Genomic DNA, 25,702 nt, shown 5'->3' on the forward strand with positions numbered 1-25,702 from the left:
GACTCTGAGTGTAACTAGCTCTCCTGTGGGCTGTGTAGTTTAAGTGTTTTGTTTGGTGAGAGGTCTCTTGCTGAGGATTTATGCACGCAGCAAGCAGTCCAGGTCATTCTCACTATTACCAAGAAATGTGCCTGGTTCCATTTAATCAAAATATGCTTCAAAAGTATCCACTTCATAGCAACAGACACTTTATCCCCATCATCAGGAAGGATTAGGTTTCAAAGATCTCTTAAATCTCTATTGTCCTGTCACTGATTTATTTTTCTATTCTGTACTTAAAACAGCAACAACAACAAACCTTCAAGTGTCATTTAGTCCTCTGCTCTCTTCAGATAAAAACATGTCTACAGCCTCTGACCTGAATCTCCTTGACTTTTATGTGAATAATTTGTCTGGTTCCCACTGGGAATGGCACTTCACATCTTGCCCATGCAATTTAAGAGGCAGTTGCCCCATCTATCAGGCCAGGGCAATCTGTCTGTGCTCCCAGTGCCTGTTGGTGGCAGTGACAGCCTGTCCCCAGAAGCATTTTGGCCTTGCAGACCTTCTGGCACCCTGCAGGTGTCACGAGCTGAATTTCAGAGTGGTGGAAGGGGTCTCCCCAGAGGGGTGCTGTCAGATCCCTGGCACAGATCCTGCTAGCACAGGACCCACTCAGGCTGCAGCCTGCTTCTTTCTCAGGTCTATGGCAGTGAAGGGGAAGAGCCAGCAAGGAGCTGGCTGTAGGAATCACTCCATCAGCAAACTGTGTACCTTTTTTTTTCCATGTCCTCAAGCCACACACTGCCATACATGGTTACTTATTGGCATCACCATCATCGTGTGGATGCTGTGAGTCTGGTCATGCATGAGCGAGTGGTTTGTGGGATTAACACCACAGCAGTGGTGCTGGAAGCGTTGCAGGAATGGTGCTAAATGGTGTCATCCAGATGTGAGGGAGATCCAGCCATCCACGGAACTGTGTTCACTGCTTGGAAGTGACAAAGTCAGAGTCGGAAGGGAGTATTAGGCCAGTAAAGGACATCATTCGGGTAGCCTGTGGTTCTGGGATGATAAAGCATACATAGGGGTCTCTGCTGTGTCCAGTGTAAAATGTAAGAAGGCTGAGAATGGTCCGTCACCAAGGCCGTCATTGCGCCCAGCCGTGTCAGTAAGCACACTGCAGCCCAAGGCTGAGACAGATGATGCCTTGAACCCAAATCCATGTTAAATTCTTTGCAAAAACTGGCAGTTGTGACCCCCATGGTAATTTCCCCTCCAGGTTTTTCCTGAGGATGGAACACACTGACCTCACTCTGGTTTTTTTCTGCATTACACAGGGGATATGTGTTGTCCATAACTTTAAGGGCAGTCATGCAGCTCCTTCTAAACCGAAGCCTGAAGACCCACGAGGAATGCCACTAATGGCTTTTCCAAGAGTGGAAAGTCCTCTGGAGACACTGAGTGCACAGGTAGTGTACATCCTCTTAGCCAGACCATCACCAAGCATATTTTCTGTTGCAGCAGAGTAAAAAGTTGTTTTGTACCTAACTACACATGCCTCACTTCAAGCGCATTGAACAGAGTGAATCTGCATCACGGCAGTTTGTGTTAAGGCATTTATCCCTGAAACCATCAAATACTGTAGATCTTCTGCCCCCATACACATCCACAGCTAAAGAAGTAGGATTTCACATGCCTCACAAACTTTTGCTTAGAAGAATAGAAAACTGAGAGAAAAGTAAAAATAATTCTGCCTAATTACATTCTGGAAAACTTCTGGCATATATGAGGGATTTAGTCTTTCCTGAAGATAAACCATTCTGTCCCAAAAAATATTAGAGATTAGGCTTTTTATCCTTATTACTGTTTAGTATCTTCTATAATAAGAAGAAATCATATACTTTTTTCTATCTCTAAGTCATCAGAAGATAAACTAATAGCCTTCTTTCAAGCCTGCAAAAAACAACTAGTGGGAACATCAATACTGATGGTGTTTCTGTTAAAACTACTAACTTCAAATACTTGTGTTGGCATAACTGCATTGTAACCAGTCCTTTCAAAACAGACAAGTCAATGCAACCTGCCAAGAAATTCTGGGAACAAGGAGAAATTGTAGTTTATGAGTTATCTGAAATACACCGTATTTATTTGTTCTTTAAATTGTACTTTCTTTATTAGATGGCCTGTCATTCCTCTACACGCGATGTGTGGCAAGATCAATAGCAACTTTCATTAAACAATTTGTGAAATAAACTGAAAAGAGGAATTAAAAAAAAAAAAAAATGGAAAAACACTTATGTCCGGAAATACTTGGCTTAATTGAAGAGTCAATTTTGATTAGGCAAAGATTTACTGGAAGACTTTCCACTAAATCTGCAGAACTGTGTGCATTAGATGTTTTCTTTATGGGTTTATAGTCCAGAAACTAAGTGCTACTTATATATCCACATTGTGTTGTATATGACAGAAGGGCTGAGCAGGTGAAAATATTCATGGACTGTGAGAAAAATTTTGTCTGGTCAGCTGCTTATAGCTACTGGACTGTGAAGTGCAGGTAGGGACTAGACTTTAACTATTGATGTCCACTAGAAATCAACTAGATAATTTTTCTTAAATTATAATTAATGACCATACACCTACAACGCATGTTTTATGAGCAAGGGTTTTTCCTGTTGCTTTTGCACACTAGGGTGCATCAGTGCCAGACTGCTGTATACAAACATTCACGTGTTTGCCTTTTCCTCTTTGCAGAATCACTCTGCCTCTATGACTGAAGTAACCTGAGATGGAAGATCGGCAGCCGAAGCTATTTTTTACTACCCTCCAGTAAAATACTCCAAGACACACAGTTACTAAATGTCTAACTGTGATGACCAGTATTATGTTATGTCTAGTTAGAGGCTAATGTTTTGTACTTTTTTTGTATGAGGAAGTGATGTAGCTTGCCCTGATTTTTTGTCAGCTTTAATATTATTATGCCAGACTTTAAAAGCAAAACGGAAAAAGAACAAAAAAAACCCTTTTCTTGTTTAAAGTGTGCACTGAGGAACTACATCTATGGAATTGTTGATGTTGTTATGTGATATTTGTACACAAATTTTTTTCTTCTCAGTTTTGAATTTATATATCTTGGGGGGAAAAAAAATCACTTTTACCTTTTCTTACCATAAGAAGTGCTGGGTCAGATTCTCACCTGAGTAAACTCAGCATGGATCTGAAGTAATTGCATATATTTAATTCATATTAAAATAATGGTGATCAGGAATCTAACCTGAATGATACTATCAACAAGAAACAAAAATCCATCCTTGATTCAGTGAGCTACTTAAGTGTTCCCTAGGAATTAATGGACTTCAGTTACCACCCAGTTTCCAGACTAGAAGCATGTCCTTAAGCACCTCACTGAATCAAAGCCTGATTGCTTTGGTGTGGGTGATTGTGCCAGTTATTGAAGAATAACTAAAACAACATCCTTGGCCTGCAGTATAGACAGACTGGATGTCAAAATTTATAGTAGTAGCTGATAGCATGTGAGCTGACTATATCATCTCCCTAGACCCTCATTCCTCCCTGAGGCCCAGCTGAAGCTCCCAGTGAAACCTGGCTTCAGGAATTGACTATGGGGATATACAGCCACCACTGTGGGGCTGAGGCTGCGCTCTAAGTGTTTCATCACTTCATCATAGATTTGTGGGGTAACTAGTGACACTGGTGCAAAGGAAAAGTGACACCACTCCTTCACAGGGGGCAGCATTCCTTGGCATTCAGATTGGCATAGCCAAGAAGCCAGCTTTGCTGCCCAAAGTGTATTTTTTTTCTGAGGGGCTTTGACAAGTCAAAAACAAACAAAAAAAAAAGAAGACAGAAAGACAGAGAAAGCAAGAAAGCAAGCTGAGTCTGTAATAGCAGTCTGCATTTTTTTTGTAAATTCTGCCAACCAGAATTTATATCAAAACTGCTATTTTACAATTTAACAACTTTGTCTAAGCATTATAAAGACAATTAAGTATGGGTTGGGGATGGGAAGAACAACATAAAAAAAAAAGCCCATTTGCAATGGCTAGAACTGGGGCAAAGGCTTCATTAAATGATTTTTCACTGTTTCTAGGATTTTCCTGCATCTCATTCTTCTAGCATGGTGATAACTGCTGTGTGTCTCCTTTAAAGAATGGAGCCTCTGTACTTTTACTGGGATGTTTACCTCACATTTCCATGTTGGTTCTTCTTGGCTTTTTTTTTTGTATATTTTTTCCAAAACAGAAGCAAAAAAAAAAATTATCAAAAAAGCAAACACATGAGCCAGTCTTTCATTTGCCTGTGAGAAAATCTGGAATGTCTGTGTCTGGTCTTGTGGTGTTTCTTCCTTCTTCTGAGTCTACTGATGTCTGCTTCTGGCGTGGGAATACAAGGATCAGACTTGGGCCATGCTTTCTGTGACCATAAGGAGCTTTTGGTAAGTGTTCTGGGTCCCTCACTACAGCTGTAATCAAAACTCCAGAGGGAAAAATCTGTTCTGAATCATTTTGTTAAGAAATACGCTCCCAAGCTAGCTTTTTCACACTTTCTTCAGATCTTCACTACTGGTTTGGCCTAAAACAAACAAAGATGCATGGATGTTTATTTATTTGTTTATAATTCAATTCAGCTGAAGTGACAAACCTTTGAAAGCCCAGGGATAAAGTGATTAAGCACCTAGAAGCCTTGCCCTTCCACAGCACAGGCACTGTGTGCAAGACTTTGAGGTCATTTCAGATTTCTGCTTTTTCAGCTTGTTACAAGCAGTTAAATGTTTTGCATCTCCAATGCCCATGTCTGATCCTCTTCCCTTGTAGTCCAGTCCCTGCAGCTGCCTGTGCTGATGGAAGCATGAGGTCTGCACTTCCAAGGGACTGATATGTCTGAGATCAGGCAAATGGCAATTTGACTCAAGTCAGACAGCAAAACACAAGACAAGCTTTTCACTCTTCTGATCACGTTACATGAGCTGTCAAAGTTACATCCTGGGAGAGACACAGAAGGGGGAATGAGCACGAAGTGCACCTACCACTGAAAGTGTTTTCTTAGATGAGTGTTAAGAGGAAACAAGGAGGTGCAAGTATCTCTGTTTCTGATGGGAAGACATAATTTCATGAAAAAATAACTTCCAATTCATTGCTCCCAAATAGCCTTTGAAGCCAAGAAGCTGACAAGAGTCAGCCATTTGTCAAGCTGTGGTTTCCTATAAGCTACAGGGGAGGGATTTGTGAACATTCAGCTTTCCACGTTCACTTACCCCAGTTCACCCTGCAGTGGAACATGTAGGTGTACACTCACACTGTTCTGTAATTCTCCAAGAGTCAAAAGGAGAAAATAAAGGGTTCCTTCAATTTCTTCAGAGCTTTTAAGAAGAAAGCAGCACTTGAGAAGTTGCTCAGTTAAGAAACTGAGCACTGTAACACACAAATGCAGCAGTGCCTAAGTGCGCTTCAGGCATCTACACGCTGAAAGAAAGCAGGGGAGCAAGGGTTCAGGGCACAGAGTGCTACAACCAGGACATTTTTGGACTATTCCCAGAAAGATCACACACACAGACTCTCAATCTCAGTGGAAACAATTTCTGTCATAGAAAACACTCATAAAGTACCATGCATTTCTCACACTGTTGCATTTATTTTCTTGTCCTCCTGACTTCCCTGCTTGCCTCCTGATTAAAAGCAGACCTGCATCATCAGTTAAAGACAGGAAGAACAATTAAACACACAGCCAACTTGTAAGAAAAACTAACATCCAAAGAACTTAAAAGATGGGGCCCTTAACAGACATTGGAGAATTCAACAAGATGCCTCGATGGCAGCTGATTTTATAGGGCTGTTGGAGACTTCACCATTACGGGGTGAAGAGATTTCAGTGAACCTTTATTAATGAAATTCACAGACCTCACCCCAGCGGGAGGGCTCTGCTGCTGCCCTGCAGCACAAGCCAGGCACGGGGACGCTCCACGGGGACTCACTGCTGCCAGATGATTTTCAGGTTCGGGGGAAGCTCTGCGGCTGCGAGTTCATCGAGCTTGGTCCCGTCCTTCACGGGGGTGCGATAGAAACCCAGCACGTCCCCGGCGCGGCGCAGCTGGTGCAGCCGCGAGTTGGGCACAGCGTGGCCCAGCTCTGCGGCCAGCTGGGCCAGCAGGCGATGCTTCAGCCTGGTCTCCCTCAAGGGAGTCTGCTGCCAGTCCTCGGGGACACACGGCCCAAAGACCTCCCTGACGTGGGACTCGAGGCAGGTCCGCAGGTTCTCGGGAGGGAGGTAGCTCCGGCTGCGCGGCGGGGGGCAGATCAGGCTGCGCTCACTCCTCTCCTCCTTCTCAGGAGCTGCTCCGTCTGCTTCCACGTCTTTCTCCTCCTTCCTGCTGGCACCGGAACAGAAACATTTTCAGCCTCTGGGCTACTCAAGACAGAGTCAGAGGCCATTTGTATTCATGGTGATTTAAATCAGACTCAGTCCAGACAGTTCACACATCCCATGGACACAGCAGGTCCATTGTCCATGAGGAACAGAAGTGCCCAGGCAGGGTTTGGCTTTCCCCAAGTGCTGCTCACCACACAGGCTGCCTCTGCAAGGCAGTCACCCACCCACTCACCTTATTTCACTGGCCTGAGTGAAAACAGCACTTTAACCCGACTAATTACTTGTTTCCTGTTACAGCTCCATGTTCTAATTTGCTGTGGATAAAAACCACAACAGAAAATAACCACTACTACAGAAGAAAATCAGTGCCCACCTGTAAAAAAACATCATCACCAGTTTTAAGTAAAAAAATTGACTTTCTCATCTGCCACAACTCAGTCAACAACGCACGCGTGGTTTCACGTAAAATGTTAAGAGAGGAATTATTTTTCATTCCTGTGAAATCCCTCTTTTCCCACTCGTAATAAAAGCAGTAACAGCTCTAAAGGCTCCAACCCTACACCACTGCACCCGCCCGCCAGCAGTGCACCTCGTGGGCCCTTGCTGAACCTGTGGAGTCTCCTTCCCTAAGGGCATTCCAAAGCCGCCTGGACAAATCCTGAGGGACTTGCTCAGGGGGTGTCCGGCTAAGTGACCTCCAGAGGGCCACGGCCCGGTGAAGGCCCAGCATGCGGACAAGGCCAGAAGCCACCCCAGCTCGTGCCCTGCGGGTACCTGCGGCCGCCCCAGAACGCCCTGAGCCCCGCCGGGCCGAGCCCCGGCAGCCGCTGCCTCGCCGCCCGCAGCGCCCGCAGTGCCGCCATGCTGGAGGCGCGCCGGGCGCCTTCCCGCGGCCACCGCGAGTGACGCATTTCCGTCGCGCCCCGCAAAGCCTCACGGGAAATGTAGTCCGCCCCTCAACCCCCCACCCACCCGTGCCGGGAAACGCGGAATGTGTGAAAATTTCCTTCGGGAAGGATGTTCTCTGATGTTTGGCCTCTGTGTGCTTTCAGACCTAATCGACAGGAAGGGATATTTTGTACGCGTAACAGAAAGTAGCCAACAAGCTCTAAGTGATGCCCAGGTGTTGGAAATGCAACACACTTCTTGTCAGAATGGCCTTGTTGAGGTGTAGGCCTTGACAGGCTTCCGTGGTCTGTGAGCTAGGGGAGGTTAGCAAGGCTTGGGAAAAAGGACGTAGCACTGATGGTGGACACAAAGAATGCAGATTTTATGGGCACAAGGACATTTGGCAGAACCTCCTAGACAAGGAACAAACTAATAAAGCCAACGCAGCAACCGTGCTGAATCAGCTCCAGTGGGGTAAAGGTAATTCCAGCAGGGGCAGATGACGGCCACCCACTCAAGAAACCACTGACTGAAAAGAAGAGAAAGACTGAGCATGCAGGCTAATCACCATGAGAAGTGAGACAATCACTACCCAACAGCAGACTACTAATTATTATAAAAACTAGGTAACTTGTAGTCAATGAACATTAATTCCTTCGTTTACTATAATTTATAAATAGGGAAAAACAATCGTGATGCTGATGCTTGCTTATAAAAAAGAGTGAGAGGGACTTTCTACGCAGACAGATAGTGACAGGACAAGGGGGGACAGTTTTAACCTAGAAAAGGGAAGAGTAAATATTTGAAATAAATCCTTTACTGTGAGAGCAGTGAGGCCCTGGCACACTTGCCTAGAGAAGCTCTAGATGCCCCATCCCTGGAAGTGATCAAGGCCAGGTTGTACAGGGCTTTGAGCAACCTGGTCTAGTGGAAGGTGTCCCTGCCCATGGCAGGGTGGTTGGAACTGGATGAGTTGGAAAAGTATTATTTTTAAGGTCACTTCCAATGCAAACAATTCTGAGATCGATCTTAGATCAGAGTATCAGTAGGATGCTGCTCATCAGGAGCAGAGATTTCACTGAATGCAGGTACATGGAGACCCAGAGGACCACAGCTGAACCAGGAAAGAGGTGTTATTCCTGACACCAGCATCAGCCTCTGGAGTGTTTTTTGGCAAACCACTTGCTCTTCGTTCATTGTCAGGAGAGACTAAATGCAGGCCTTAATTATGCAGTGACTGGATCCACATGAAGGCTTTTGGCTATTTATTTATTGCCTCTGTGACACACTGGTTACTAAGGCAAGGGGACACGGGGAGGTGGTTACAGGGCAGTGACTTTGCCTGTTTTCCCTGTATTTGTTGGCAGGAGCAGAGAGTCCCTGTGGCCAAGAGGAGCAGCCAGCAGAGAGGGATGACCTTGAAAGAACATGGGGTCCTCTGGGTCACCTGGCCCTGGCTGTTTAGGGAGCTGCTCCAAGGTCTCGTGAGTTGATTGGTGTAGCACGTAGCCAGGCAAATATTCTTATATAACCTTGGCCTGCTGTTTTTGCCATTTATGCCTTTTTTCATGGCAGCCATCTGACTGTGCTTTAGCTAACAAAGCTCATGCCTTTAACAGGGACACAGCAACGTGCCAAAGGTCAGACTGCTGGTTGGCAACATCAGCCTCATTATACAAGCTACACAACAAGTACACTAAGATGCCTTCCTACATGGTTTTGCTAATTGTTGTGTAAAATGCCACTGTAAAGATGATTTGTAAGGGCAACCCTTTTTGCTGTGCATGTGGCTGTAGCCACATCCACTGACCCACAGCACCCCATGTCCTGGTGGCGAGGTACTGATGTGTAGCATCTCTGTAGTTATGGCCCCACAAGCCTTTGTTCTCCTAATTTGATTATTTGATGTTGGTTGGTTCACGTTTTCTCTTCCTGTTTTATGCGTTAGATGTTGACTATGTAAATATTAATAAATAGCCATATTCAATATGCTTATTCATAGGTTCTAGAAAGTTCCCCCCTACTCGACACCCCATTGGCCTCCTGTTGTAGACCCCTCCCACAAGTCACTCCCATTGGGTACCTCCTTGCTAACCCCACGCCTATCGCTGTACCTGGCTGGCTGTTACCCTTGTCCCCACCTTTCTTCCCTGAGTATAAAACCCCTTGACCCTCTGTTAAACCTGCTCTTCGTCCCTGGAGTTTTCATTTGTGATAAACGTGCTTGTGGAACCGATATGGAGAGTTTCTCCTTCTTCTTTGCCTCCGCCTGCACGCCTTTGCAGCTCAGCTTGGGATTAGCTTCCCTCGGGTGAGGAGCTCGCTCACCGACTGTGGAGGTGCAGTCGGACTGCCGGGCTTTCCCCTGCTCAGCGTGTAATGGTGATTTGTAAGGGCAGCCCTGACTCAACCTGTGCAAGCCTAACACAGTGTGTGGCAGCCTCATCTCACCGGCGATGGTTCTCCAGAGACATGAGATGTTTTGAAGGTAGCGTTGTCTGTCTGTGGCCCGTGTCCCAAGCACTGCTTGCTGTGTACATCTTCCAAGTGGTTTTTTTGTGTCTGCCAGACTTCTGTTGGTAGGATTAACCTCTCCAGCTGTGTCAGTACTGGGTTATTTCCCTTTGATATCCTCAGTGTTTCCCAAGCTCACCAGCTGTAACACTTGGTGACTTAATCTTTGCAAAGACTACTGAAAGATAATGTAAAGTTTACACAAAACAAAAAGAGTTGTGAGGGAGAGATTAGTTTTCAATTACTGTTTTATTGACATGATTGAATATGCAGGTTTTATAATTCAGGATTATGGCTGCAAAATGGGGTAATGGGCAAAGGTAGCTACTTGAATTGCTAGGGAACTACTGAATCTGGCTGCTATTTCAGGGACTGAGTTTCAAATTGAGGGAGAGTGGGTTCATGATTCATTGGCAGCTGTTGTTTGGTGTTTGGAAAGAATTCCCTTTCCTTGCAATGTGCAAATGAAACAAGAATATCCCCTTGGTAAATTGTGGGAGTGAAGGGTGGAGAGGAAGCTAATCCATTTTATCTCCATTGTGGTGTAGGGTAAGGGAAATTAGATTTTTATGTTTTTCTTTCATTTCTGAACATCTTCCACCACGTGAGAAGAGACAGGAGGAAGGAAGGTTCCTGCACTTTCAGTAGGTGTAGCTGGCAGTGAACAGTGACTGTGTGGCAGCTGTGTCAGTCTTCCCAGACAGGACATACTGTCCCCTGCAAGCCAAACTGTTAATCTGAAAAGGGAAAAAAAAAAAGAGGGGGAAACAATCAGCATGGAGTAAGAAAGGCAGATGTGGAAAGAACAACCAGAGGGAGTAAAGAACGACCAAGCAAGGCAGAAATAACAGAGTAATGCCCCTGGTGAACATGAAATGCCAGGAGAGGTGGGATCAAGAGGAGCCTTAGGGAGGTGACAACATGTGTCCCTTCATGGAGAGCAGCTCTTCTCTATGCTGGGGGGAAGCCTCGTACCTGTGCCCGCTTGCGGAAGGCCTCCTGTGCAGCCTTCTTGTTCTCGGTTTTGCCCAACCACGCAGCCAGGGCAGAGGCTTGCAGGGCTCTCCCGTAGGAAAAGGTCAGTTTCCAAGGCTTAGGGAGAGGGGACTGATTCATGGCATTCAGGTTGACAGAAGCCTCCTCTTCACTCTGACCTCCAGACAGGAAGCAGATTCCTGTAAGACAGAGGTTTCAAGGCTTAGAAACAGAGTGTTCCAGCTACCTCAGTCCCTCACCTTTAGGTGCCAGAGGAGCAGACATGTCAGAGGTGGGAGAGAGAGTGGGAATGAAGAGATAGGAGTGAATCAGGAATCACCAGGAACAGCAGCAGGAACAGTGCGGAGGAGAGTAGTGACAGTTGCTATGGCTATATCCTGAGGGGTGTACTTCTTGGAGCAGGAATGCCCAGCCGTCACCATGTTGGGTTTCAGCAGTGTCCCTTCCAGGTACACGTGGTGATCATTCAAAGCCTTGTAGACAGCAGCCAGAACCTTGAAAACAGGAGGAATGAATACAGACCTCTGCTCAGATCTTCACCTCAGCCTGCTGTGGAAAGACAGTTTATTCTTTGGTACTGCAGCAAGATCTAGTTGAATTTTGCTTTCTCATGAAATTTATCTCCGGGATTGCAGTTGTGGAGACCCCACTGCTTTTGAGATGACCAATAATACAATTGTTCATATTTACAGGATTTGTCCTTGCCAACTGAGGTACTGAAATTGAGGTAATTGGGTTTGGTCCTGATACCTCTTCTTGAGATTGAGAGTGCTTATATTGCCATTGAAATAAAAATCCAAACACATGGAAAATACTCGTGGATTTTCTATTAGTTTGCTATTTGCCTAGGAGCAGCTGATTTCTGTGATGCAGTTATGAAGTACATTTTTGGTCAAACTTCTTTGAGATCTGTGAGCACAAACTGCACAAAGTTTAGCTGCTGATTTGTGAGGGGGAGGACAGAGGGAGGAATCTCTTACCTTCTCTGTGACATACTGACAGCGCTGGAGATCATGGTCTCCATCAGGCAGGATTTCTGGCTCCACAATGGGCACCAAGCCATGCTAGGAAAAGGAAGACAGGGGATTCTTTAGAGCTATGGAAGTAAAACTGTTCTTGTTGTTTGCCCTGAGTTTAGTGGCATTCCTTTATGCTGCACTGCCCTTCCTCCTTGTCTTCCCCAAAACCCTCACGGGGATTCTCCTTTCAAACTACCTAGCATGTTATCACATGCTAGGGAACAGTGAGAAGGGGCAGCAGCATCTCAGGAGAGGTTGCTGGAGGGGAGGTACCTGCTGGCAGATGCTGGCATAGCGCGCCAACGTGTTGGCGTTCTCCTGGATGGCAAGCTGAGAGGGTGTTGTGCTGGTGATCTTCAGCACTGCACGCCACTTAGCAAAGTCAGCACCATCTTTTTTGTACTGGGCACAGCGTTCAGCCAGCCCATCCAGCCCTGCAGAGGGAGAACAGTGCTTCACTGAGAGCTGCTCTTCAGCACAGAACTCTGCAAAGTCCCATGACTCCAGCCAAGGCTGCGTCTCAGGTGAGTCACCCTATGGCTTTTGCTGGGCCTTAGCTTAGGCTCCTTAGATCTCTCCTTACCTTGGATGGTGGTTTCTCCATTTGTCCCTGCTAGAGGTGCTGTGCCTTTATCCAGCTGTGGAGGTCAGAAAAACAGGAAGGGTTACAGAAAGGTGGGAATCAGTCTAATTCTTATCTTCTACCCATGTCTAGTCTGTCTTTGAAGGCTGACTGTGAGTAGAGTATGGACCTTAGCATGCTCAGGGTGCAAAGGAAGGAAATGTTAGAGCAAAGGGGAAGAAAAAGGAGTGAACTGGGTAAGGGAGGGGCAACGTGTATGTAGATGCCTGCAGGCAATGGCTCAAGAACTCTGTTAGATGTGGAAAGAACTGGATTTAGGTTACTGCATGGAGAGACTTATTTGCAGTGAATGGTGAGTAGATGGGAGTTGGTGTATGAAAAGTTCCAGCATCTAGTGCAAATGTGTGTCTAGTTAGTTGCACAAAATCAATGCAGAGAATTTTAAAACCCAGGACAAAAAGGGGGGGGGGGGAGAGGGGGGAGGGAGAGGAGGGTGGGGGAGGGGAGAGGGGGGAGGGAGAGGAGGGTGGGGGAGCGTTCTTTAGGAGAGAGTGCAGCCCCAAACGTCCCAATCATCATTTTCTCTGGAAATTGTGTTTGGATTATGGTGCCAGCCAGGCACATACACACATACAGATACCCACCTTAATTCCCACCACAATGCCTTTTTCCTTAATGAGTGCTGGGAATGGCTTTCCATTGCTGTCTTTCTGATAGAGGGTCTCATGGAAGAGGATCACGCCCCCAATACTCTGGTTGATGGAAGTGTCCGAAGAGAAGAGGATCTCTCTAAAAGCTCGGCGGTTCTCCTCCGTGTTCTCCACATTGATCCTCTGCAGCCTGTTCCCCATGGTACCTAGTGAGGTAGACAAGGGCCAGACAAAGGTTTCTAGGCTTGGCTGGCCTCCTGGTCCCAGTAAGTAGCAATGAACTGGGGCTTCAGTTCAGAACTTCCCTTCTCAACCCATAGTTTGTAAGCTTTTGTTTTTATAGCTGCAGCCCTGCCTGGCTGAATTGTTTCTGCTCAGACAAGAGTTTCTAAGTGTTTTTCATCTACTCCACTGATTTCAAATATGAAGCAAAACTGAAAGGAAAAAACATCTTGGGTACTGCTAACTGATTGATGTCCAGAACTCACCGACTGATTCATCTGCAGCTAGGATCCCCTTTCCTGAAGCCACAATCCGCTGAGCAGTGTCTGAAAGAGCTTTCTTCTGCTCTGGAGACAGTGCTGGGAACTGGTGGGTCATGTTGACTTATCTGTGGGAGAGAATCACTGTTACAAGCTGGGGGAGACTGTGAACCAATGACATGACGCGTTCCCAGCGCAGGGCTCTTGGTGCTTGTGTGGTCCATGTTATCATAGGTATATGACCAGAAATCCATTAGAATTCTTCTAGGTTTGGTGTGGGTGGAAAAACTAGAGAGAAATGAAGGACACACGTCCTGCCACATCCATCTAGAACCAAAGTGGGAAAGACTCTTCAATTTACCTGGATTTGCTCAGAAAATAAGGAAGGTTAGTCTGTCATAAAAACATGCACCAAGTAACAAGTATGCAAATTGCTGACTCTGCAGACTTTTTGGTTCCCATCAGTTGAATGCCAGTTATTCCACTGCTTATCTTTACACATTTCCTAGCACTGCCCTTTTCTATTTCCGGCCTGTGTTGGCAGTATTTGCTGCTGTGTCTGGTTGACTTTCCATCACCAGCCTTTTGCCTTGGTTTGTAATTCTCCTCCCTATGGCTGCCTTCAGAACTGTAATGCATTGCTTCCTCTGCAGAAGACCTGGGCTCTTAGGAGAATTCACCCCTCATTTCTACCTTTTCAGCTGTGGCAGAGGCTTACCAGCTGTAAATATCCAGCGCCTGAAATCTGGGTTCTGTCTTGATATGACAAAATTCTTGGTCTTACTGAAGTTTTGGTTATATGGCATTAAATTACAGTTTCTCTGATCATCTGAATAGTGCAAGTTACTTTCTTGAGTGTATAAGCCTGTTAGTCTGAAACAGAAAAACTCTCTTCCTTCAGTTTATCATATGGAATAGTTAAAGCAACACCTGTATTTTCATCAGTGGGTGGTAAATCCAGAAGGTGATTAATTAAAACAACATAAAAGATCTCAAATATCATGTTCCCCTCCAAAAGGCCAGGCCTCTGTATAGTGTTTGCATTTTCTATCCCCACACCCTGCCTGAGAGAGGAGTGAGAACATGCCACTTCCCATTTCATCAGAGATGGCCAGAAAATATTTTGCCCCATATAAATATGTAGGCAGCCAAGTCCAACTTCTTATTTCCCTGCACACAGATGCTGTGTTGCCAGGGAATCCTTGTCTTATCCTCTCTGCTGAAGGGCATAATGGGGAGAAACAACAAAGAGTCTGTCTGTTACTCATGATAGGGTACAGAGTTCTGTATAGCATGTCAAAGGGTGCCAAGATTTTCTGGCAGCAGTGCCATCAGAGTATGGTAACAGAGTATGGTAACAGCTATACCTGATTCATAGCTGAAGGTACTTTGGTACTGGTAATGTTATCCTGCAAGATTCAAATGGCATTGTCTGCCAGTACAGATCAGTCAGATGCAGTGTCCAGATGTCTGCTTTACCTCTTTGTGAGCTGAGGCTGGAATTTTTCACATGCAGCTTACCACAGTGAGTCATTTTAGGTCAAGGGAAGTTGAAGGAGTGCAGGATGAAGATTGTGTGAAATTAGGGGGAGTTCCCTGCTTTTCAAAGGACTGAAATACCTTCTTGCTGTGGTCCTGGTGAAACAGGCTTACCTTTCTCTGTATGCCAGGCTGTGGTCAGAACTCTGGGAACCATCATTCTACTGTGGTGATCACAGCTCCATCACGCTCAGCTCTTGGCGTTTTCAGATCACCCAGAAGAATTTGAAAATCTGTGCTTTATGCTGCTTAATAGCTACTTAAGTTCAACTACAACTTTCCTTATCCCTCACCTGCTTTCTGTGTTGGATATGTCTTAGAAAGAGGAAATTGGCTTGTTATTATGATTACTGTAATAATAGTTTGGTGATGAGCACCTCAGTTAAAACCACACTACTGTTAAGTAAGTGGTTATGCAAAACTATAAGGAATCGCTCCAGTAGTTCAGAGTCTCTGTGGACAAGACTGGAAAATTGTGCTCTGGCAAGAATGTGATCTTTCCAAGGTCAAAGCTAATGAATTGCTGAATCAGGGGTGGGTTTTTAGAGCTGCAGTTTGGAGCTGTGTTACAGCACCAGGAGGTGTATCCAGGTAACTTTGAATCCAGCTGGCTGGAATGCAAGATCACTGGTTGCTGCAGTCGTGTTATGATGGGTACACTTTCTTTCCAGCAATGCAACAAACAATGAGACTAATGTCTGCTCTATCTCACTTGTTCCCAGTGTTTGCCTAAAGATAACAAGGAGACACTTATCACTCAAAACCAGCCTTCAAGGCAAATTTTCAAAATACAGAAATACGAGTATTTTCAAAATATGAAATACAGTGAATAATGCTGTTCCAAGTGAGTACTCAGAGAGACTGAAACAACAAAGTGTAGTTTCAGAGTGATGAATTGGAAGACAGCAAATTATCTCATTGAGTGTGAAGAAGCAGGTGGAGGTTTGCCCAAAGTCTCCTCAGAATGATCTTTAAGGCCATAGTGAGTGGTTCCCAGCTACCTGGCTGAGCTACAGGGACGAATAAAAGGCACAGTGTTTCTAGCTGAAATGGTGAAGAAATGAGGGCAAAAGAACAACTGTAAACCTTATAATAGCTTAAAGGTGCAGAATGTTCTAGTACCCTTGATTCAGGATTTTCTTGTTCTGTGATACTTTCATGTGAATCATAATCTCTGGGAATCTTATGTCTGCCTTCAGAAAGGGTGTCTCTGCTGTAAGGTCCTGCTCTGAGCAGGGGAGCAGGCAGAAGAGGAGTGGAGAAGCCTTACACTTCAGTAACATTTCACACAGCTGCCTTGTAAAGAGTAAGCTCCCAGCACATCCACAGAAGTGTTAATGCCCCTTCTTAAAGAGCTGGATATATCACCTCACAGCTCCTGAGAAAAAGGCTGCCACAGCTGCACAGCTCATTTCATTCTTCCAAGAACAAAGCCTATTTGTCTTACTCTGATTTATCTGTTTAATTTGACAACTTTTCCAGGAAGAAAAAAAGTTCTAATGATCTATGATCTCAGTAACTGGGAGTTGTCCCACCATGAAGATTTTTCAAGAAACTTCATTTTTATTTACCCATTTTAGGCTGTGGGCTAAGTGTCATAAGCTCAAGTGATTTCACATTGATTTTACATTGTATGAATACAATGCATTCCCTCTATAGTATCTGCTTATATATTTTTTTTAAGTAGAATTAAAAAAGCCTTCAAAAGAATAAAACTGCACAACCCCCCCAGCTTTGTAGCTACCTAGAGTGCTTGTCAGGCTTCAACAGCTCCTTAAGCACACAAATTTCTTTGTTCAGCCCCCGGCCTGTGGCCAGTAGGAGGTGGGGGTGTGGGGACAGCACAGTTGTAAAAGTAAATACTGTAATGCTGAAATCTCGTGTTTTTCTCAGCTGCCATAAAAGAAGAAGGGCTGAGGGGAAATGCGTGATGGCAGCACAAGCACTGCATCCTGTTAATATTAATAGTGAGAACCAAAGAGCAGAGTCAAGATGAATAGGAGAAGGAACACTGTTACATTTCGATTCCAATCATCTTAGAAACTTTAATACATCCGTGGCATCTTTTCTTTCCAAGCACCCCAAGCGACTGGCATCTTCTAATCTTACTTTAAATCTCACCTGAGTCCTGGCTTGCAAGTGGGAAAAGACTGGATCAGAATCTCTTAAGTTTTTCTCTTGGGTCTCCTCACTGCCTTCTTTTATAAAATTGATTCCAGAAGTACAGGACCAAAGTTTTAAATAACAGTTTGTATCACACACATGTAGCTTTTTCCTTTTCAATTACTAGTAAACACAGCCCTTTAGCACCATCTCTGACAGTTGACAATACAAACTCTGAACACAAGAGATTCTGCTTCCAAAGAACAGGGTTTGAAGAAGAAGCAGCTGAACATACAAACAGATAAATACAGTTGGTAGGGACAATGAAAAGTATTCAAAAATTTAGTCTACTGCATGTACACTGTTGGCCTGATTGAATTTACTTCTCTTTTGCGCTTGTATGTTTAGAAGAGGTAGACAATGAGTTAGGCACCTTTTATTCTCACTGCAGTTGATATCTGTGGTTACTGGCCTCACTTCTCTGTGGAGCTCCGTTAAAAAGCTGTTTCTAAATAAGTCTGGTTCCTTGGGCGTGGTGAAAACAGATGGGTATGAACGGCTGGGCAAGCCTGGCCCTGTCCTGCTGACAGAGCACATTCTTATCTAGTTGGCAGAAGACACACAGCTGGCAGGACTACTTCATATGCCTGATTGATGGGCAGCCATCCAGAGGAGCCTAGATGTGGGGGTGGGAAGAGGCCAACAGGAGCACCATGCAGTCCAGCCAAGACAAATGCCCAGACATCGTGTGGGGTGCAGAGCCCTGGCAGCCATTCCCCCAGGACTGCTGGGATGAGGGAACAGGTCTTTGGGGGTGGCTGAAGGCCCTGTCAGGCAGCAAGCTGAATAGGGGCCCAGCAGCAAGGGCTCAAGAACTTGTGTGAGCAGGGGTCTGGCCAGGAGAGCCAGGGGAGGACAGGGGTGATCCCCCTTGGCTCAGCAGTCTGTAGGTAACATCTGGGTTCTGCATCCAGTGTTAGGCCCCTGCAGTACAGGAAAAACACTGACAGACTGTATTAGTTCAACAGATGCTACCAAGAAGGTCAGTGGCTGCAGCACTTGCTCTGTGAGGAGAAGCCTGCAGGGCTGGGTCTAGTTCAGCCTCAAGCAGCGATGGCTTCAGGGGCACCTCTCAGCAGCCCTCAGTACCTACAGAGTGTGATCGAAGAGGCAGAGCTGGGCTCTTCACAGAGGCTGTGATGGGACAGTGAGAGACAACAGGCACAAGCTGAAACTAAGAAGATTCAGACTGAATATGAAGAAATTTTTTTCACTGCTAGGACAGCCAAGCAATGTAGCAGATTGACAAAAAAGGCTGCAGTGTCTCCATCCTTGGAGGTTGCCAAGACCCACCTGAATAAAGCCCTGAGCACCTTGGTCTGACCTCGTGTCTAAGCCTGCTTTGGGCAGGGGGTGGTTGGACTGCAGACCTCCTCTGTCCCTTTCAGCCTGAATTACCCTGTGACTCTCTGTGAGTACCTGCTTCAGGGAGTCAAGGTGGAAGTGGTGACTCCACTAGCTATGAAGGAGCCTTCAGGAAAGAACAGGATGTTTCTCCCATCATTGTACCAAGATGAAGGTTTTGAGTTAGTAAAATGTTTTCATTTCTGTGTTCTAAAAAGTCTCAACAGTATGGGACAAAAATAGATGCTCAGACTTCTGTCACCTAGGAAAAGGGACAGATGTTTTTGATTGGCATACTAATGTCACCACCTCCATAGGTCCTTTGGGACATATATGAAGGTAAATTGCTTGGTTTTTTTTGCTCTCTGAGTTGTTTTACCATCTTCCTGTTCTGTCTAGAGACCTTGATTCAACACCCTGTCCCAGGTGGAGCTGCAGATCTGAAGTTCCCTGTCCTGATTCCCATGTTAGCCTCAGAGCTATACTCAAGCCATGAGCAAATGTATCCCTATTTCATTTCCCTAGCAACTATGCAAGGAGGTTATGTATTCAGAGACCTGTGCTCTGCAGTCAGTGCAGAGCACTCAGAATGGCTAGATGTGGCTGAGGTGGCAAGAAGATGGTTGCTTGGAAGCAAGTGTTAATAGGGAGAAGCTACTTCTCTTTCAGGGCTAGACTTTTCTCAGGGAAGGTGAATAATTGCTGTTAAAACTTGCATGAGAATTCAAGTCTTGTATTGCCACCAGGGTAGGTTGGGGGAAGCAGTGATGAGAGTCTCAGGTGGGCTAAATAGTTTTGGGTAAGCACATGGGATAGTTGAGAAAGTGATGGAGGATCACAGACTCAGTGAGGATTTGAGCTGGTTGAGCAATTTTGTATTCTGGCTGTTCACAGCTTGAAAGGTTACAGCCTAATTCAAGAGTTTTGTTTTCCTGCACTGCAGACCTTGCACCCCCCTGCTAAAGAATCTTATCCGCACCACTGCACTAATGCTTCAGAAGAAGCTGCCCGACAAACACAGGTAATTGCGCTGCTGTCAGCACTGATGTGTGTCAGGACCAGCTGCCTTCTCCAGTCATGCTCTGTTCTCCTTGCAAAACAGAAATTAGTGTACACCACAAGCAAAAACAAACACAAAACAAAGCGACAGAAAGCAATGCGGGTATGTTATTGTTCTGGTCCCCTTAGACGAAGGATCCACTCACTCACTCCAGGAGTTCCAAGTGACTAAGCTAAGTTAGAAAGCCAGTGTTAGCAGCAAATGGATCACTTTGGAAGACCACTGCAGAATGGCTGAATGCTTATTTCTCACAAGCTGTTCCTGAAACAAAAAAATTAAAACCAAAAACAACTTCCCAAGCCCACTGTAGATAAACATACCAGGTCTCAGTGGCTGATATATATACCAGCTTTACAGTTTAGAAATTAAATTATTATGCTTACTTGTTTGTGGGCAGTGGCTCTGCTGCTACAAGCTTCTGGTGAGATGTTTGCAGGCAAAGAGACCGGGTCCTTCTAATCACTAACTTTTATAAAATTCTTGGTGGGGCTTTTTTTTTTTCCCCTCCCCCTTCACTCCTTCATTGTCCCTCCTCCTCCGCAAGCTGTCCAGGGAGGTGTCACTGCTCAAGGTCGGTCATTGGCTATCAGACCACCACCACGCACCTCCAATGGGACCTGGTCATGCTCCTGCTGTTCCTCCCCTTTCCCCTCCCCTGCATATATGAGGCCATTCATGCAGTGAAACAGATGTTTTCCAGTTACTTCAAACTATTCCTTCTCTTTCTAAAGCAGATGAAAAAGAACTACAAGAGAAACCACGGAAATTGCTTACAGGTATCTTGGGCACAACTTTATCATTTAGGGTTAGATCTTCTGAAAGCTTATACTTGGGAAACTGCAGGAAGAAAGAGGAGAAAATAAAATGCAGGAACAATGCAACAGATCCTTAATTGGCATGAGATATCATGGTATCATTTCAGTGGCTTCCTAAGAGTTACACTGCTTTTCCTCACTGGAAAGTCTAGCATGGAAACATATTTTCCTTTTCCAGTTGGTATATGGAAAGGCAAAATGTGATGCTACAGTGTCAGGTTTAATGAAAGAGCAAGTTCTGATGTCCTGTAACACAGTGTACATGTGAAAAAAATGGTTGTCAGACCAGACATGCCCACATGGAGGTGCACAGCTGCAAGCCAGATTTTCCCACCCAAATCCCACTGACATGCCCACCCATATTGCAGCGACATACAGACTTCTGTGTTGCTTAGCAAAATTTTTCAGTGAAAAATACTGATGCTGTACAAGCAGTGTACCAGCACTGCAGTTTATATGAATCCACACAACAGCCATTCACCAAGTCCAGACCCATAGACTTGATTATTTGCTTTATTTTCTTTCTCCCCATCCTGCAGACCAGTACTCCTGGAGGGAAGGACAGCACAGGCACTGCTGGACAAACATCATACACTCAGGAACAACACCCTCTGCAACCTTGGACATTGGCACGTTTTTACCACAAAGACCCAGTGTTTGCCTGAAGAATGACGTCGTTTCTCCGTTCGTTTGGCTCATGCAGTGACCCCTCTGGCCTCCACATGGACAGGGTGAGACAGCTGATTTCTCTCTCTGCAATACTGTCCTCCCTAGGGCGCTTCCTCACTTTGTCCTTGAGCCTCTCTTGTGCCTCTGCATGCCAAGGTCAGTGCTTGTAGGAAATCTCAGGAAGCTGCCAGCCTGACAGTCAGCAGAGAAACCTCTGCAAGAGCTGAGAGCGCCGTCCAGTCGAAGGCCTTGTGCCTGTGTTCCTCTGTTTTCTTGCACGTTGCCCTTCCTGACCCATGCTGTTTTGCTTTTTCTTGCCGAAGGGTGCTGTGGCACATAACATGGACATAAAGCCTTCCCTGCTTTACAGTGTTTGCTTTACATTCCGTTTCTCCCATCCTCAGAAAGACAAACCCCATGCTGTGTTAAAGTTTCTCCACCACAACAGAGGCATCTAAGATAGATTACAAATATTTTTAATGACATACATTATCTAAGACCCTCTTGAGACCAAGAAGGTGTCATACTGGTGGTCTTCTTCTTCAAAACCAGAGTTTGGGTCCTGTTGTTCCTGGTTTGGCTAGAAGCTGACACAGGAGGGAAGTACTTGGAAGTGTTTTTTTTCCCAGTGTTGGCTGTGATATGGTCTGACAGGCTATTACAGAAAATCTGTGGGAGTCTTCTTGAAAAAAAGCAGTGTCAGACACTTAGATACCACTTTAAATAATCCCCTGCAGCCCAGCTTGCATTCTTAACTCTTTCAGAAGTATATAAAAGTATTTACAGGTGGATGCTTGCTGTTATGAGCCTTTCTAGGCTTTCTAACCCTTCAATCCAGCAATCCGAGCACTAGGATTACAGGTCCTCACAGAGACTTACTGTCGTCACAGAGGACAGAGGAGATAAAAAAGTGAATGGACATGATGCTTAACTTTTTCACTTAATTTAGAAGTGGGAGCCTTTTCAGGCAGGAATATGGAATGAGAAATCATGGCACATTATGTCACTGTAAGGTGTTAGTATGCAGACCCATACTGTGCAGAAATAACAGTGATATTAAAATGACACTGGAAAAGAGTATATTTCTATCACACATAATGATACTTTGGGAGTACTTGTACTTCTAAAAAATAAGTTATAGTAGTATCATTTCTTAAATAATAATAAGAGGAAAAAGCTTGCATCATGAGGGGAATGCAGTGCACTTGCATTTAACCAAACAACTAACCTGGCCCATAAAAAGTACAAAATCACTGCCTGCAGTAACTATTCCATGGCAAAATTGGTGTATTATCCAAACTGTAATTCTTTCTCACAGAGGTAGTGTTTGAACTCAGAACTGGCAACTCTCACACCTCTCCCATGGCCATGAAGGCAGGGTTCCCAGTAGGAATTCAGATTCAGAGGCAGAACCATCTCTCCTCTGCATCCCTAGGGTTCCTCATCCCCCTGTGCCTCTGGCATGGGGAGAAAGACATAGGACAAAGATGCCAGGAAAGGATAAGGATAGGGTGAACAAGAAGGGAGGTCAGTTGCACTAAAGAACAATTCCTCTCAGTTTTTTGTATTCTTAAAAATGATTATGCAGACTTTTGCCGTGATTGCTGATACACTTTTTTAGTGAAGAGTGTAATCTTTTATTAGAGAAAGGGTTACTAGCTGCTTTTGTGTTCTGGATGTCTGAGAATTGATTGCTTAAATACCTATCTAACTACATGCAGTGACCGAGGGTTTTCTGCACAGGTTATGGCTTGTTTATGTGTTCATGAAAGAGCTGATATAAACTGTCTTGCAATATAAAAAACTTTATACCTGTGTTTGAAACATCACTGCAAACAAGATGCATAACTAGTTAGAGAGCTTAAATGTTCATTATTGTGCCTTTCATAGCACAGAAACAGAAGGTGGTAGCTAGCTATAATGGAGATTGGTAAGGTTAAAACACAAGTGTCTAGCACTTCCTCTCAAAAATGTGGCACAACGTAAGTGAATTTTCTATTTGAATGGCTTGGAGATGTTGCTGGTGTCAAAATTTTGTCTCTGTTTTGAACTGAAATGGCCGTACAAAAGTTGACAGAAGTATGCATGTAAAAATATTAAGGACCATTGAAAACTGTATTCACATGTGGCATGGGTTATTACTTAGTTCTTAATTTGTGGGTCTACTTTTTGGAATTTGACAATGTACGTACTGGATTTTTGTAGTAGAAGTTAATTTAATTGCTGTCCTTGTTATACCCAGCCTTGTTGTCAAAGGATCTGACAGTTGTGCATTTCAGTTTTAGGTGAAGTCTTGCTGGATAAAGTATATTAATATAAACAGAAAGCCTGTTTTAAAGACAACAGATAAAAATATTTTAATTGCTTATGGTTTTCCAGATTGTGATTTTTACTGTCTGTTTCTAGCAGTATAATTCTGGTAATGTTTTGCCTTTAACTACTCAAATGAACTAGCATTTTCTATAAAAAAATAAGTAAATGGGAAGAGATAAATTGTAGTACACCTCAAAAAGAATGATGAAAAAGAAAGACATGGTTTAAGCAACTTCAGAGATGATGTGTTTGCCATGAGAAAAATTTAAAACTTACAGCTTCTCTCTGCACTTAAGTAAATTAAGTACTATATTTGGATGTGGTCAGACCTGTAAAATCGATTGAAATGGAAAAAAACATTGGGAGTTGGAAGGATGTCCAAGAATAATATTCATCCACATGAAAAACACCTGGCTCTGTTGCCCCAAGAGGCTGCTGCCTGCGTGATGGGGTTAAAGTCTAATCTGAGCAGGCTGGAGCAGAGTGGAGTCTGCCTCCTACCCACCTCTCCCCACCATGCTGGATGTTTCCTGTTTTCTGTACTCTGCAGTCTTGCTTAACTGTCTCAAAGTCCAGCTTGTTCATCCCTATCTAATCAGAGGTATTGTTTATTAAGTGATTTGTTTTCCCCAGTCACCTACAGCCCTCACCCTCAATGTGAAGAGCCTGGCTGTTTAACCCCTCTGGAAGAAATGCCCCTGTGTGTTTGGCTCCACAGCAGTGTCTGCAGACACGTACATCGGGGGGCTGGGAGGTGTTGGGCAGAGCAGACCCAGGCCCACCAAGGGGATCGCACAAGGGAGGGTTTGCTTTGTTCTACATTCTGTGCAACTTAAAGCTGGGCTGCAACAAACGTCGTGACTTGGAATGAAAAACAGGCGAGCACACAACACTACTGTTACCAAAACACAGATCTTTGCAATAATTTCAATGGTGGGTACAGCAAAGAAGGATACAACTTTAAATTGAGCTGCCTGTGACAATTTTCCTGGGCTGTGAGAAACAGCTGTAACAGGACATGAAGGTATATGCTGTAATGACACTGGTCTCCATGCCTTTCTGTTGACATTTTGTTTTTAAAAAAGCAAGAAGGCAAACAACTGGCTTCTATAAAGGAAGACATTTAACTGTTTATTACGTGTTTATCTGAGCAGTACACAGTCCCCCAAAAAAGCACAGTTAGGTGCTGCATGTTAATATTCACACACATATTTGTAAAATACAAACCAAAACAGATGTCTGAACTGGACCAGCTTGCTGAAAAGACCATTTGTAGATGTGGTTTCTGTCCAGGAACACTGGACTCCAAGGCAGAAATTCTAAGAGAAAGTAGGCACAGCTGCCCAGAGGCTTAAAAACAGAACAATAAAATGTAACTCTTCATCAACATTTAAAAATCACTGTCATTGTACAGCTGGGGACGTGGCATTCCTAGCTTGCCATGAAGAACGAAGTCATGGGAAGGGACACTGATGCCTTAGCCTGTAGGTGCATGGATAAACTGGCTGATGGGGTGGATTCTCCCAAAGCTGTCAGGACAGACAGTCTGTGGAAATGAAGTTACTCCAGCAGGGACACATGCAGTGAAGAAGCACAGACCACGGAAGTACCTAATTCTCTATGCATTTTTGGCAGCTGTGCGTTTTGCTGAAGATTATTCAGAACCACACGTTGGGCCTTGCCATCTGCTGAATTTGGGTATGATGTCTGTAGAGCTGGTGTGGAAATACACAAAATGAAACTGACTTTGGGAGAGAAACTGCCAATGCCTTTGTAACTACAACTGTCTCCCACAGAAAATTACCTTTTATGTACCCTCTCTGTACAAAAGTAAGCCAACGTTAAATTCCGTCACTCAGGGCTTGATTTTCCCTAAGGTCCCCGTTAAAATGCCTCGATTTTGATTGGAGAAGGGCCTGAGAAACCTGGTCTACTAAGACCTGCTTTGAGTGGGGTTGGATCAAAATTACTACATCTGTGTATGCATGAACATGAGAGTATCTTTCTTGGTCAAATGTGGTCAGGAAAGATGGATCTACTAATCAGGAAAACAAACAGTGGCACACAGAAAGAAGAGACTACTAACACAGTTTTTATAGGAAGAAGTTTATTTTGTAGAAAGTTTGCTTGTAAATAATTTTATTTAAAAAAAGAAGTAATTCAGCCTGTATCCAGACAAATTGCTGCTGAAATGGCCAATGATTCACAGCTCCTCACCCCAGGAAGGAAGGCTTTTCTCTCTTCAAATGCAGTGCCTTCTCATTAAGACATTGATGCCTACTGGAGTTAGAAAATCCTCTT

The 25,702-nt window shown here is 44.5% G+C and overlaps 4 protein-coding genes and 1 long non-coding RNA gene across 8 annotated transcripts in view; 3 read left to right on the forward strand and 2 right to left on the reverse strand.

The window, feature by feature from the left end:
• Window positions 1-4,273, forward strand: part of PLPPR1 (phospholipid phosphatase related 1) — a 115,620-nt gene extending 111,347 nt beyond the window's left edge. For both annotated transcript variants that reach the window (XM_039566866.1, XM_010413126.4), the window contains exons 7-8: window positions 1,320-1,451; window positions 2,734-4,273. In XM_039566866.1, coding sequence (XP_039422800.1) covers window positions 1,320-1,451; window positions 2,734-2,766 — 165 coding nt within the window. In that variant the 3' untranslated portion in view covers window positions 2,767-4,273. The remainder of the gene's footprint in view (window positions 1-1,319; window positions 1,452-2,733) is intronic.
• Window positions 1-25,702, forward strand: part of LOC109146432 — a 1,056,471-nt gene that overhangs the window by 283,279 nt on the left and 747,490 nt on the right. The window lies entirely within an intron of this gene.
• LOC104698013 (39S ribosomal protein L50, mitochondrial) lies at window positions 4,591-7,254 on the reverse strand. Of its 2 annotated transcripts, none has more exons than XM_039566873.1 (2): window positions 7,141-7,254; window positions 4,591-6,364 (listed from the first exon to the last, which is right to left on the reverse strand). In XM_039566873.1, exons 1-2 carry the CDS (start codon window positions 7,227-7,229, stop codon window positions 5,968-5,970), a joined length of 486 nt encoding a protein of 161 aa, XP_039422807.1. In that variant the 5' UTR covers window positions 7,230-7,254; the 3' UTR covers window positions 4,591-5,967. The 2 variants fall into 2 exon arrangements, with proteins under 2 accessions (XP_039422807.1, XP_039422806.1); XM_039566872.1 differs by having other exon boundaries at window positions 4,591-6,367.
• Window positions 9,138-25,702, forward strand: part of LOC109146437 — a 39,547-nt gene continuing 22,982 nt past the window's right edge. Inside the window, exons 1-2 of one of the 2 annotated variants that reach the window (XR_005603818.1) lie at window positions 9,138-9,742; window positions 20,959-21,150. This is a non-coding gene — a long non-coding RNA (uncharacterized LOC109146437). Of the gene's footprint in view, window positions 9,743-20,288; window positions 20,381-20,958; window positions 21,151-25,702 lie in introns of those variants that run through there. The other variant, XR_005603817.1, reaches the window with a different exon arrangement.
• On the reverse strand, window positions 9,999-20,102 carry ALDOB (aldolase, fructose-bisphosphate B). The gene is made up of 9 exons (XM_010413125.3): window positions 19,988-20,102; window positions 13,505-13,626; window positions 13,011-13,222; window positions 12,367-12,421; window positions 12,057-12,217; window positions 11,745-11,828; window positions 11,084-11,258; window positions 10,744-10,943; window positions 9,999-10,505 (listed from the first exon to the last, which is right to left on the reverse strand). The coding sequence occupies exons 2-9, from the start codon at window positions 13,614-13,616 to the stop codon at window positions 10,410-10,412; spliced, it is 1,095 nt and encodes a 364-aa protein (XP_010411427.1). The 5' UTR covers window positions 13,617-13,626; window positions 19,988-20,102; the 3' UTR covers window positions 9,999-10,409.

The sequence above is a fragment of the Corvus cornix genome, chromosome Z, assembly GCF_000738735.6.
Source record: "Corvus cornix cornix isolate S_Up_H32 chromosome Z, ASM73873v5, whole genome shotgun sequence".
Taxonomy (NCBI): Eukaryota; Metazoa; Chordata; class Aves; order Passeriformes; family Corvidae; genus Corvus; species Corvus cornix.